The sequence below is a fragment of the Dipteris shenzhenensis genome, chromosome 8 (assembly GCF_047967505.1).
Source record: "Dipteris shenzhenensis isolate YYH24624 ecotype China chromosome 8, Dip_SZ_1.0, whole genome shotgun sequence".
NCBI classification, from domain to species: Eukaryota; Viridiplantae; Streptophyta; class Polypodiopsida; order Gleicheniales; family Dipteridaceae; genus Dipteris; species Dipteris shenzhenensis.
This window is the reverse complement of record NC_141603.1, coordinates 40,407,087-40,419,209: the sequence shown is the minus strand read 5'-3', so window position 1 is coordinate 40,419,209 and position 12,123 is coordinate 40,407,087. Positions and strand designations below refer to the sequence as shown.

Here is a 12,123-nt window from a genome sequence, read left to right as displayed (position 1 = left end):
GCTCCTCGCATAAAACAGAGAACCACACACCTCAGTCTACAATCCCAAGAGAGATTCAAAATATTGTTTGAATCCTCCAGGGAAATCCATGGTTCATTTCCCAATCATCCCCTAAAGAGGTATTCTTCAACTAGGCCAAGAACACTACACACACTCCTCGTTGGAGATCACATCACCATCAAAAAGCTTCATTATGGCAGATCCCTACCATGCCGCAAATATGGGCTTAATTGTGTCAATCAAATCTATCGTCCTACCTAGCAAACTCCCAACTTCAATGTGTGCGGACGTGAGAAGGTTGAGGCATAGGATGGCAAGACACAACATTGCTTAGGTGCAAGACAATGGCTATTCACAAAACCATGCAAGCTTGCAATACAAAAAATATGCCTTCCAAAATATATAATTCAAATTAATTCACTAGGCCTAAACACTTAGGGATAAGCCTGTCTTTTGCTGTTGAGCACCTCTTAATTGAGTGTTCTATCATCAAGATATGAGCCATCACAACATATTAGCCATCGCAATGAAAACCTCTCTCTCTCTCACACACACACACATTGAATGGGGTACACCAATCCAAGCACCAGAACCTTAGGTAGCACACCAGAAATGAAATGAAAAAATACTTTGAATGGGTAGACAAAATCCAAGCACATAATTGGGATATGTAGCCCTCAAATTGTTTCTACAAACTTTTAAGAAAACCATTAACGTGTTACAAATGCATCTTTCACAGTATGTTAAGACTGAACTATGATAAACTACTGGTACGCTAGCTTAGATATACCTCACTTCTCGAAGTGTGTCATAGAACCCACCAAACAAAAGGATCTTGTGCTTGTACATGACCTACAAATATGCCACGAATATGTTTCAAAGGTTAGTCTCATGCCTTATACTCATCAGTTGCCAGTTGTCACACATTAAGCATGCAAAAGCAGAATGAAACACTAGAAACAATCTAACAGACAAGAGAGCAAGGACTTTATGAGATGATCAAACATGAACTAGCTACATGCCATTCCCATAGAGTTCATCTATGCCCATGCAAAGATGAACGAGCTACATGCCATTCCTATGGAGGGTGTGCATATGCATTATGGTATAAATCTAACAGACACAGTGCATATTTAGGTAAAGGTGATGTTAAGTTTTTGTTAAAACTTTAAAGACGGAGGGCAGACAAAACCGTGCCAAACATTAAAAGGATAATAACAGGCCTGCAGCAGGGTGCCATCGGACATTGAATTGGGCTCTGGAAATAACAAGCATCCCATCAATGATTTGGAGGTATGATAAAGACGTGTGATGACATCAGGCTTATCGATGCTCTCATCAAAAGGCAGTTTGAAGGAAATCATAGGATGACATCTTCTGTCAAAGGTTTTAACCGGACATGCATGTTAAGCCATTTCCTATTAATCGCTACTGGGAGGTGTTGCTTGTACAAGGAAAGTTTAAAGTAATCTACCACAAGCTTCAAAAATTGTCCCCATTCTCCAAAAAGTGCCCCCATAGGAATCATTTTGATGATATTTAGACGCTGAACCCAGAGTTGAGTATGCAGCAAATCTTCAGAGTACAAGACATGGCTCCAACTACTAGAAAGCATAGCTATCACAAACTGATCCGTAAGTGCACACTGACTATGGTATGCTTGCATTTACAAACAGTATAACCAATGCTAGGGAAACAGTTTTTCATTTCAAGGAGCAAAAGCAATCACAGACTAATCTCTATAGCTTATGCATTGATAGCATCACCAAAAAAAATTTGCAAATCATTCCATTTATATGTACAACCATCTGCTTTGCCATGCCTGTCCCCCCCTCCCCTTTTTTTGCAACTTCTCAACTTGATCTTGCCCTTGCTCCCTCCCCCTTGCTGCCCCCTTGACCCTTGCTGTCCCCTCACCATCTCTCCTCCACCGTCTCGCTGCGAACCACATCGCAAAACCAGAAAATTAAATGATCCATTACATTCACAAGCTGCCATAGCTGAGCTTAACTAATGTCAATCTTTGTGACAATTACTGTTTGGTCACCAAACTGAAGAAAGCTAAGCATTTATTTTTGATGGTCTCACGTATTGAGATCTCGGTACAAAAAAGAGTAAATAGTGTTTTGTATCAGTCCTGATATTCAATCCATGACTCACCATCCTATGCCCAGAGCGAGGACTGGGGCAGTTCTTGAGTTGCAACTGTTCCCACACATTACTATTCAAATCAAATCTCCAACAATCCTGCCAATGCCAAAGACCATATAAGATATCTTGTAATCATGACACAAAACCAAAAAAAAAAAAAAAAAAAGACCATGAAGTTATATCCAAGCTTATGAAACATTCTACCCTTTCAGAGCTTGCATTGAAGTCTAAAATGGGATCCTTCGTGATTACCTTGTAATGATGGAATCTTTCTTGGTTGGGAGAGGTGAATTCACCACCTGAACATGTACAACTTCTCAAAACCACATTCATCTTTATGATTTTCAAAACAAGCTTTTTTTTTTTAAACTCTCTTTTTCAACATTTATATAAATAGAGTAGACTTCACATTTCCTGTCACATAAAAAATAAGGAAGCCTTACCAAATACAAAAACAGAGTTCTTCCAAGCAACAGCTTGATGGGCACTGCGAGGAGGGGGACTGTTGGGACTAGAGACAAGCTTCCATTCACCCTTCTCTGCATTATATCTGTAAAGGTCACCATATACATATGTCTAAAAGAAACAACCCAGTTCAGTACCCAATCAAACACAATCTGAGTATTCAAAACTTCCAAAGCAAAGAGGAAATAGCAATCAAGTAAGAAAGAGAGCCATTGTCTCACCTTGTCCCCGTTATAATATTCCCCTCCATACAGAATTAACTCCGTGTCCTTCATTGGGTTGACGGTTAACTGATAAAACAGCACCATAAAGTCCAACTTAGATGTAGTCACAAATGCCATTGAGCAATCAGAGTTCCGCAATGTTCACATAGATAATACCTAATGGAAACCAGAAATAGAAAGCATAGCTAGATTTTTTGGATTACTACCCTACTTCTGGATCCCTGTGCTCCTGTATGTTCTCCCTTCTGAATCTTCATCTTTGCCTACTATCGTCTACCTCCTGTTGTTCCCTCTCAAATCTCCCTCTCTGGCCCTTATATTTATTGCCTTTTTCCTTCCATGTCAAGCATGTGACCACCTCATCAAATGAAGGTCATAGATATGCATCCCTTGCAGCATCACACATAGCAGGGACCCATGGTAAACTTTGTATACATGGTTAAGCCCCATAACATGATTAAGGATGGTAATATTCATATTTAATTCAAAAGAGAGATTAACTATCAGGAATTACCATAAGAATGATCTATGAGCAAAAACCAAAAGAAAGAACGATGTATCTATCTTTTGGGTCAACAACGTCAAACCAAGGTTAAATTGTTTAAATGTACTCAAAACCAACATGAACCAAATACCATAACTTTTGGTAGCATCCTATGACCATGACCATATGAAGCTTAATCCTACAAGATTACTGATGATGATGTAGTTCCACAAGAAAGCATCCTCAAGGTATGTATTAAGTAAACCCAAGGTTGAGTCTCACATAATGACTTTGTTTAAGTACGATTGATCCAGGCTTAATGACTTATAACGATGTTATATATATCTCTTCTATGAGAGTTTGTGGAGGTGGAGAGCTCAAAAACTTGGAGCACAACTGAAATGAGATTGCAAGAATGAAGTACAAGAGGGCTGTCAACTTGACAAAACCCTAAAACCCTAGGATGAGTCTAGGGTGAGTCAAAATTGACTGCACCACTAAATCATTCACTAACTGTGAAACTTTGGAAGGGAAAAATGCCCCTAACCCTCCTAACTAATACATTGGTCGCTGCCTTATTTCCAATACCCCTGCATTGACAATGTCAAAATCTACAAGAAATAACATCAATCACCAAACGGATATAAGTTACTTTTCATGAGGTAAAGCTTTGGAGAAGAGATTTGCCACCTTCTAATGCGTGGGGCAAAAGACCAAGTTGGCCATTCAAGCTGTGGACAACACCCTAATCACAGAGGGTGTGCCTAGATTGGAGCCAGAGGAGCAGTGTGTGGATTTCTTCCTGCTTTGAGGTCACGTGTGCAGTTTGATATCTGTGTTGTTGCAATGTCGCCTTGAGAGGCTTGACATTGGCTTGTGGGACTGCCAAACCCTAGCAAGCTAGATGCCTAGTGGAATGCCTAGACAGCTTTGCAATGGACACAAATCGTGGGAAATGCCTTAGCCTTGCCTTGGCAGATGGGTTCTAGTGTGTGTTGGGATTAGATGCAGTTTGAAGCCAGGAATTGGCTTGGACATTGGTTCCATTGCCGGGATCATCACCATCTTTTCACTTGGACAAAGAAGACTTTGCTGCATTTTTATTATAGCCACAATGGTGAACACACCCAGTGATCGGGTAGAGGACTCAAAATCCTCTAAATATAGGCCATGGGATGAAGAAAGCAAAGAAGAAGAGCAAAATGCTGGGGTGCAGGATAATGTGGAACAGCATGTTCCCTTAGAGCATGCCACTGAGGCTTCGCAAGATGAGGCAGATGAGGCTGAAGAGTTGGATGCAGAAGCTCTTTTTAACGTGCAGTTGGCAAGTGCAGTGGGCACCTCACACAATAAACTCAAAACTTGGCTGAGATTTTGAATGCTCCTCCCAGAAGGAAAAAGGCAGCCAAAAAGAAGCTGAAGAAGCAAAGGTGTACTCCTCATCATTCACCCTTTGGTGGATAGCCACCCATGATGCCCTCACTTGGTCCTCGGATGGGAAATCCCTAATAGGCCAACAATTTTCAGTCCGTAAATCAAGGACACTAAACTTTCTTCTCTTAATGATGCATCCGGGGTATTGTAGAGGAGGTTATGTCTTTCACGACATGGTTAGACACCTACAGAGGAGATCGGTATGCCTGGAACTTACTTGGCAAGCATACCGCCCGGCATGCAGAATTTTCAGCAGCCTATGATGGGAGGTATGCAAGCAGGTAATGCGAACATGATGTACGCCAACATTGGGATGCAGCCAAATGGGAATGCCTAGGATGATGAGTGGTCCAAGGAATATGCCTCAAATGCAAGGGATGGGACCTGGGAAGTGGCAGTAATGCACAGAGTATGGGACAAACAATGGCACCTCCATTTTTGCAGCCACCTGTGTATGACTATGTTGCACCCAAGGGCAAGTTGAAAGACTTCAAAGAAGGTGGGGCTGCAGTCAAGTTTGAGACTTTCAATAGAACGCAGGACAGATTGAAGGCCTTGACCTTTGTACAGCAGTTCGAAGAGTATAAAAAGAAGTTTTGGGAAGCATTGCTGCCCGTGAATTCTTACATGCGTGTGCTAACGTGTCTCACCTTATTGAAAATGCCACTACAGCATATGCCCTCTTGCAAGGAAAGACTTCAAGGTTCAAGGGCAGCAACCAGGAAGGTCAAAAGTTTAAGGGCAGCAAGCAGGAAGCCCCTAAAAAGTTCAGGAGGTCTGAACGGCCCACTAATGCCACGAAGCCATGCAAAGCTTGGGGCAAAATCTGTGACCAGATAATTTTGTTCTTCTTTGATCTAGGGGCCCGTGCCAATTTCATTTCTCCAGATCTGGCCAAAAAATTGGGCATCAAAGCAGAAGAGATGGGATCACATGCTAATGCAGATGCTTGTCCTGCGCACAGTGAGTTAGTCACTCCGATAATTGGGAAGTTACGCATGCACATTCAGAGTTATGTGGACACTGAAGAGTTTTATATTATGCCTTTGAATGGATGCGATGTTTTGCTGGGCATACCTTGGCATCACAGGGTGTGGACACTTTTGGACACAAGAAATAGGATGCTGACCTTGTCTCATAGAGGCAAAACCCATGTTTTGGATGCAAAATTGAAAGGGGAGTCCATCCCAACAACTGTATCTGCTACAGCTATCTCTAATGTAATGAAAAAGCATCTTTCAGCCTATTTAGTTTTTGCACAGGAAAAACAGCCACCTGAAGAAAGCTCTAATTTTTTTAAGCTGGAAAAAGACCAGACAGATGTTCTTTTTCAGTTTAAAGATTGCTTTTCTAACTCTCTACCCTAAGAATTACCTCCAGAACGACCTAAGGATTATGCCATAGATGTATTTCCAGGAAGCAGAAACAAGCCTCCTTATAGGGTTAGTGCAGCCCAGCAGGAGGAGATCATGACCCAGGTAAAAGATCTCTTGGAAAAGGAGCTGATTCAGCCTAGCTCTCTTCTCCCTATTGTTCACCCGTGTTGCTTGTGCAAAAGAAAGATGGATCCTAGAGGATGTGCATATCCAGAGGCTGTCCACATGGGGAGAGGACCTGATTGCGCAAGAGATACAGGGCTGCCACGTGGTGGGGTGCTGCAGCAGGAAAGGTGCCTACCTCTAGACAGGTTTGTGGGCAGATCCATGGCCTACAACAGGGCTGGCAGGAGGGCAGGCATGCAGGGCATCCAGGTGGCCAAGAGGAGCAGCAAGTAGTCTGCAAATGGGGCACGGCCCTGCCCTTAAATAGGGCTGGGCTGGCTGGTTCGCTGGCCAACCAGGTCAGCCAGCACACAGCCCTAAAACACGTGCCCAAAGCCCGATAAATAGGGCCTTGTGGGGTCGGCCAGCACCTTGCTGGTTGGTGGACTCTGAGGAACCATCTGCTCCTATAAAAGGGGCCCCTTGGGGGGCATAACACACCCAACAGATCAGCCATCAAAGGAGCAGCAGTTTGCCAAGGAGTCTATTAGAAGTTAGAAGTGCCCAGGATCAGGATAGATTTTATGCTAACAGACATCTTTCACCTAGAGAGTACTCTTATGGAATGATGGTACATTACGTATTCCCAAGGAATCCAAGAGCTTAAGTACTAGTCCGGTTCTAAAATTATCCCCCAGAGTCAAGATTATTAAAAGAATTGGACCAAGTGCATATAAACTAAATGCCTCCTGATGTTAAGGTACATCCTGTTTTTCATGTCAGTAGACTGAAAGAGTTACTATGTGTTGATGTCAGATGATCAGCTTGTTTCTCCTTGAGAATTAATAGAAGTTACTAGCTTGACTTTTATTCCACACGAACTTGAGAGAATTCTTGAATTTCGTGAAAGAAAAATCAACCTCCAAAGATCATTTCCGGGTTTTCTTATGAACTCACGAGTGAGTTCTTAGAGAGTTCTTAGAAGAAGGAAAGTATGTCATGTGCACGATGGGTATCTAACATGTACAGAGGTACACAAGACTAGCTCAGGTAGCCTGGGGCGGCTTAGGGCTAGGCAGGCTTGATTCTTGGGTTAATTGGCAAGGGTACGAACCAGATAGAGGTCTCCACTATTTTTGGCGCCTTGGGCCCGAGTCTATAAAAGGGGCCCAGGGGTTCAATTTTCCAGTATGCAAGTGGAAGCAAGTCTAGCTCCCTTGTGCAAAGTCTGATCCTAGATCGTGTCACAGACACGCGCCTGCATCCTAGCGTAGCCCAAGGCCCAGCAGCAGATCCAAGGCCTCCAGGTGCCACCTGGTGGTATGGGACACCAGGCTCGTTGGGGATCTAGTTGGGAGTTCGTAGCTCAGCTCGTGGCTCGGAGGGGACATCTCTTGACTCGAGATCTTTTCTCGTAGATGTCGTGGTTGGGTGGTGAGCAACCTGCTCAGTTCCTCACATTTCTTGTTGTTCTTGTGTTAGCTTGCAGGTTCAAATTCTCAGGAGCTCTGGGGTCGTGTCAATTCAGTAAGCGTTAGTTGCTTATCAATGCCAAGAAGAGTGAATTCTTCATGCATGAGTTTCACTTTCTGGGGCACACAATATCCAAAGATGGAGTCAGGATGGACCCTACCAAAGTGGAAGCCATAAGGAGTTGGCCACCATTGAAGAATATCCATGAAGTACGCAGCTTTCTTGGTTTATGTGTGGCGAGGGAGAGAGAGAGCACACCGACACACAAGCAGGATGGACACAAGAGTGTGGGGATAAGAAGTATGTGTGTACCTCCCCTAGCACACAGTCAACCTTTTATATGAAAGGATAAGGTTACAACACTAAGTACACCGTACTTAGTGTACTTAACAAATAAAAGTACTAACTGTACTTAAGTGTAATAACTGTACTTGGGTGGCCATAGTGCCTTTACCCCAACAACCTCCCACTTAAAGGCAATATGCCCTCAAGTAAAAAATAAATGAGGCTCAACCTATACCCATCAACTGTCGGCAATGTGCAAACCGCTCTGCAGGCAAGCCTTTTGTCAACAAATCTGCTGGATTATCATCTGTGTGAATCTTGACAAGCTGAATCAGCTTATCATCTATTACCTCCCTGATGAAGTGATACTTCAAATCAATGTGCTTAGTCTTTGCATGAAAGACAGGATTGTGTGCCAACTGAATAGCACTCTGACTGTCACAATGCAACAATGGAATATCTCCTGTAATGCCCAAGTCTCCTAACACAGTTTAGAGTAGGATTTAGGCAAAAGCCCCTTGACTGGAGGCAAAATTCTCAGAATTTTGAGTGCATTTACTGCTTCACTGACCACTGTAAGGCATTTAAATTGCTTCCCCCAGCACTGATATGCATCCAATTGCAAAACCCCCAATTTGACTGGCACATTCAGTGCTCAAGTCTACAAAGTAGTACTCAATGTAGCTTCTACTGTCCCGTGGATCAACAAATGCATACGAATCCTGCAAGAATCAACTCATACATTCTTGTTGGGGAAACCAAGGAGTCAAAGAGAAGAGACTTTGTTTGGGGATCCTGGAAATGAGAATAAAAGCATTGCCGCTCCAGTCTAGCAAGGGCGGCATATGCCCTTCTGAGTGGGCCTGCACTGCTGGTTGCATCTTGAAAATTGGGCCAAAGAAAAGAACCCCTGAGTATGTATAGGATGTGAGGAACTCTTGAGTAAATGGCTCCCTCGATTGTTTGAGTGCCAGGCTCAGTGGGTTGCGCTGGTTGAGTGGTTCGCATAAATGGCAAAGGTTGAGATGTGGGATCGTGTTAATGAGGAATCAGGATGCATATAAACTAGAATTGCCTCCCATGTAAAAGTTCACCTGGTCTTTCATGTCAAAATGATGGGGAAAAATATGAGGTAATAACCAATTTTAGGTAGCAAGACTTTAACCTTGACAGCATTACAGGAAAAGCGTAACACAAATACTTCATTGCATATTAAGATGCACACACACATGGAAATTTAGCTAGTAACCTTTGCAGTGGCTATGATTGTTTAGAATCCACCACAGAGCAAACAAACACCCTCATGGGAGCGTCTTATGAACTGCGTTGAGAAGGGGTCTAATAGCTTGGAGCCTATTAGTCTATTCGATATATGCATGAACCTCAAAGTAAAGCATTGCTTAAAGGGGATTTCGGCATTGCAAGAGGTTTCATTTAGGATCAACCTAAAATATTAGACTTCATGATGAAGTACAAAACAAAGCTCTTGGAGTTTGGGGACATTCTATTGCTCTCAATTTTGGACTCAAGCTTGGAGATACAATACATGCTTCCTTAGTGAGAGACAAACGCTTGAAGCAAACATCTAAGGCCAAATTCTCATCCAAGGCCTTATTGGAACTTATTAAGCAGCAAAAAAAGCCAAATTGAAAGAGCCATTGGGGGTTGGAGATAGTCTTGTCTCGCCTCAATAACTTACAATTCTCAATACTACGTAGAGCTCAAGGGGCTCTTCTTTTATAGACTAGGCCTAGCTTGTACTTTTCCAAAAGCTATACTTGCTGTCTAGTTTAGAAGAGGCTATTGTTTCCTCAAGCTGGCTTTTACTGCTTTTCTCCATTAAAAAAAGCAATGTTCTCCAAGTGGGGCGCCTTTTATTGGCTTTCGACTCTAGTGGACTCTTTATAAAGTGGGGCACCACTTATCCTTGTGGGACCTGCTTTTCGGCACCCTCCCTTCGAATTTTGGACCTTTTTGCACTATTCTTGGTCCTACACATTCAATAAACATTTTCCAACACTTTCACCCATTAGAGGTTAGTAAACTGCATCCATTTTATTTCTTTGACTAATCCTAGTCCCTTGTGGGGATCCCCATAGTTCTCTTTTACCAATGCAAAGCAAAGTAAATAAAACTTTTTCTAGTTAATCAAAGTCAACTTTCTTTGACCGAAGTCAATTTAATAAAGATTCCACTTTATTGCTTGGGAGAAGTACCAATTAGTGACATTAAACCTTGATTAGAACATAGATAAACTGAGTTTTACATAGAAACATAGCGATAGAGAAATTTTGGGTGGGGCGGATCCTGATGTACCTAGATGTAAAACATCTTGAGAGGGGTTCAGTTGCATACTCACTAGCCTATAACCACTATCTTTTGCCACCTTATGCTTGTGTTGCTTTGCCATCTTTTTCGAAGTACCGAATCAGGTGTACTTCCGTAGCTACTCTTATGTTCAAGTGTTCGGAGAGACCATGGGTGGAGGTGTGATTGTCCACTAGTTTTTGCTGATCATTAAGACTCATCCATAGCACCAAACGCAATTGATTATGAGCCACCGAACGTGAACAAGTCAGTAAGCATAGCAACTGGATGATGGGTCTTGAGTTAACCCCATCTTCTTAGATGCACCTCTAGTTTCAATCAGGTTGATCTATTTATCAAAACCCCTAGTTATCCAAAAAATAAGGAAACTCTTAAAACAATAAAGAATTACTTAAAAATACAAGGATACATGTTTTCGCTTTATTTAGGGGTGTTAACACCTAGTTACATAGGAACTTAGTTAATCCTCTCTTGTTTCCTTTAGCTCCTCTTGGTTTGGTTGACCGCTCATGGTTTTGGGACATGCTTTTGGTCCATGGTATTGGGTGGAACATGGTTTAGAATCCGGTATATTGTAGAAGAACAGCTGCACAAATCACCTCGAGAATGGAGCGGCATGCTTCAAAATTACTCAACTTGACCAGGCGCAGCTGCTGCAGCCAGTTTTTTGCCCAAAAGATAGTCACTCTGTTCCAAAAAAGCTCCAGAAGCCTCTAGGAAGAGGCGCACTTCAGCACGTGTGGCAAAACAAGCCAAAAACAGGTCGACCAGCCTGAAAAAGTGCTATGAAAACTGACGACTTTAGCAGCAGATGAGTCATACTTGCTGGGAATGCCTGGATATGAACTCTCCTTGCCTTGATTAAGAGAAAACCATAGACCCTTAATTACATGAAAACTAAGTTTGGTTACAAACAAACTCAATTCATCAAGTTTGTAACTAAGTCATGGTCATCACACTCTGCAAAGACCTTTCAATGAGTAAGGCCGTTATACTCTCAAAGGATCATACATAACTTGTATGGAGCTTCATACGATTTGGTTACACAAGAACGAAGTTCCTCTGGTTAGGTTTCATGGAAACTAAAATCATCCAATTTGCTTACATGAAAAACCAAGTTGTACAAAATCATTGTTTCAAAAAACCATGCACCAAGACCATGGATTACCCAAAACCATGTTCTACCATAACCATGGTTTTATATAACCATATACCAAAAACATGTATAAAACCATTGGCTTTGCTGTTTTTGGAGATGTCGTAATGTTTTTTTAGTAGTCTATTGCCACATCCACCGTTTGGGCTTGCTTTGGAGCAGTTTCGAGCTGTTAGAAGTGACCTCTCCAAAAAAGGCTAGTCATACGGGGGTCCCGATCGCTGACAGTGGATTGAGGCATCCCGCGATGTTTAAAAACGTGAGAGATGAATAGTCTCGCCATCAGATCTGCTGTAATTTTCTTCCTCACTATAACAAATCGGGCCTGTTTGCTGAATCTGCAAATTATGGTCCAAATACCATCATGACCTGACGGTGTACGAGGTAGACCAAAAATAAAGTCCATGGCAATGCTTTGCCAAGGTCTATCCAGAATAGGCAATGGCTGTAGCAATCCAGCCGACTGTCGCCAATCATATTTCACTTTTAGTTTGCCCACCGCATGTGTTTTTTTAACAGCTTTCTCTGAGTGACAAAGTATCTCAAGGATTGGTGATCTGTCTGCACATAAAAATCAGCACCTAAAAGGTAATGTTTCCAAGTAGAAAGAGCATGTATGACAGCTGCTATCTTTTCTCATAG

The 12,123-nt window shown here is 42.4% G+C and overlaps 1 protein-coding gene across 2 annotated transcripts in view; it reads right to left on the bottom strand.

The window, feature by feature from the left end:
* Window positions 1-12,123, bottom strand: part of LOC147899499 (Galactose oxidase/kelch repeat superfamily protein) — a 121,770-nt gene that overhangs the window by 97,146 nt on the left and 12,501 nt on the right. For both annotated transcript variants that reach the window (XM_087378048.1, XM_087378049.1), the window contains exons 3-7: window positions 2,838-2,906; window positions 2,595-2,727; window positions 2,404-2,450; window positions 2,161-2,247; window positions 791-852 (exon numbers count right to left, since the gene is read on the bottom strand). In XM_087378048.1, coding sequence (XP_087234174.1) covers window positions 791-852; window positions 2,161-2,247; window positions 2,404-2,450; window positions 2,595-2,727; window positions 2,838-2,906 — 398 coding nt within the window. The remainder of the gene's footprint in view (window positions 1-790; window positions 853-2,160; window positions 2,248-2,403; window positions 2,451-2,594; window positions 2,728-2,837; window positions 2,907-12,123) is intronic.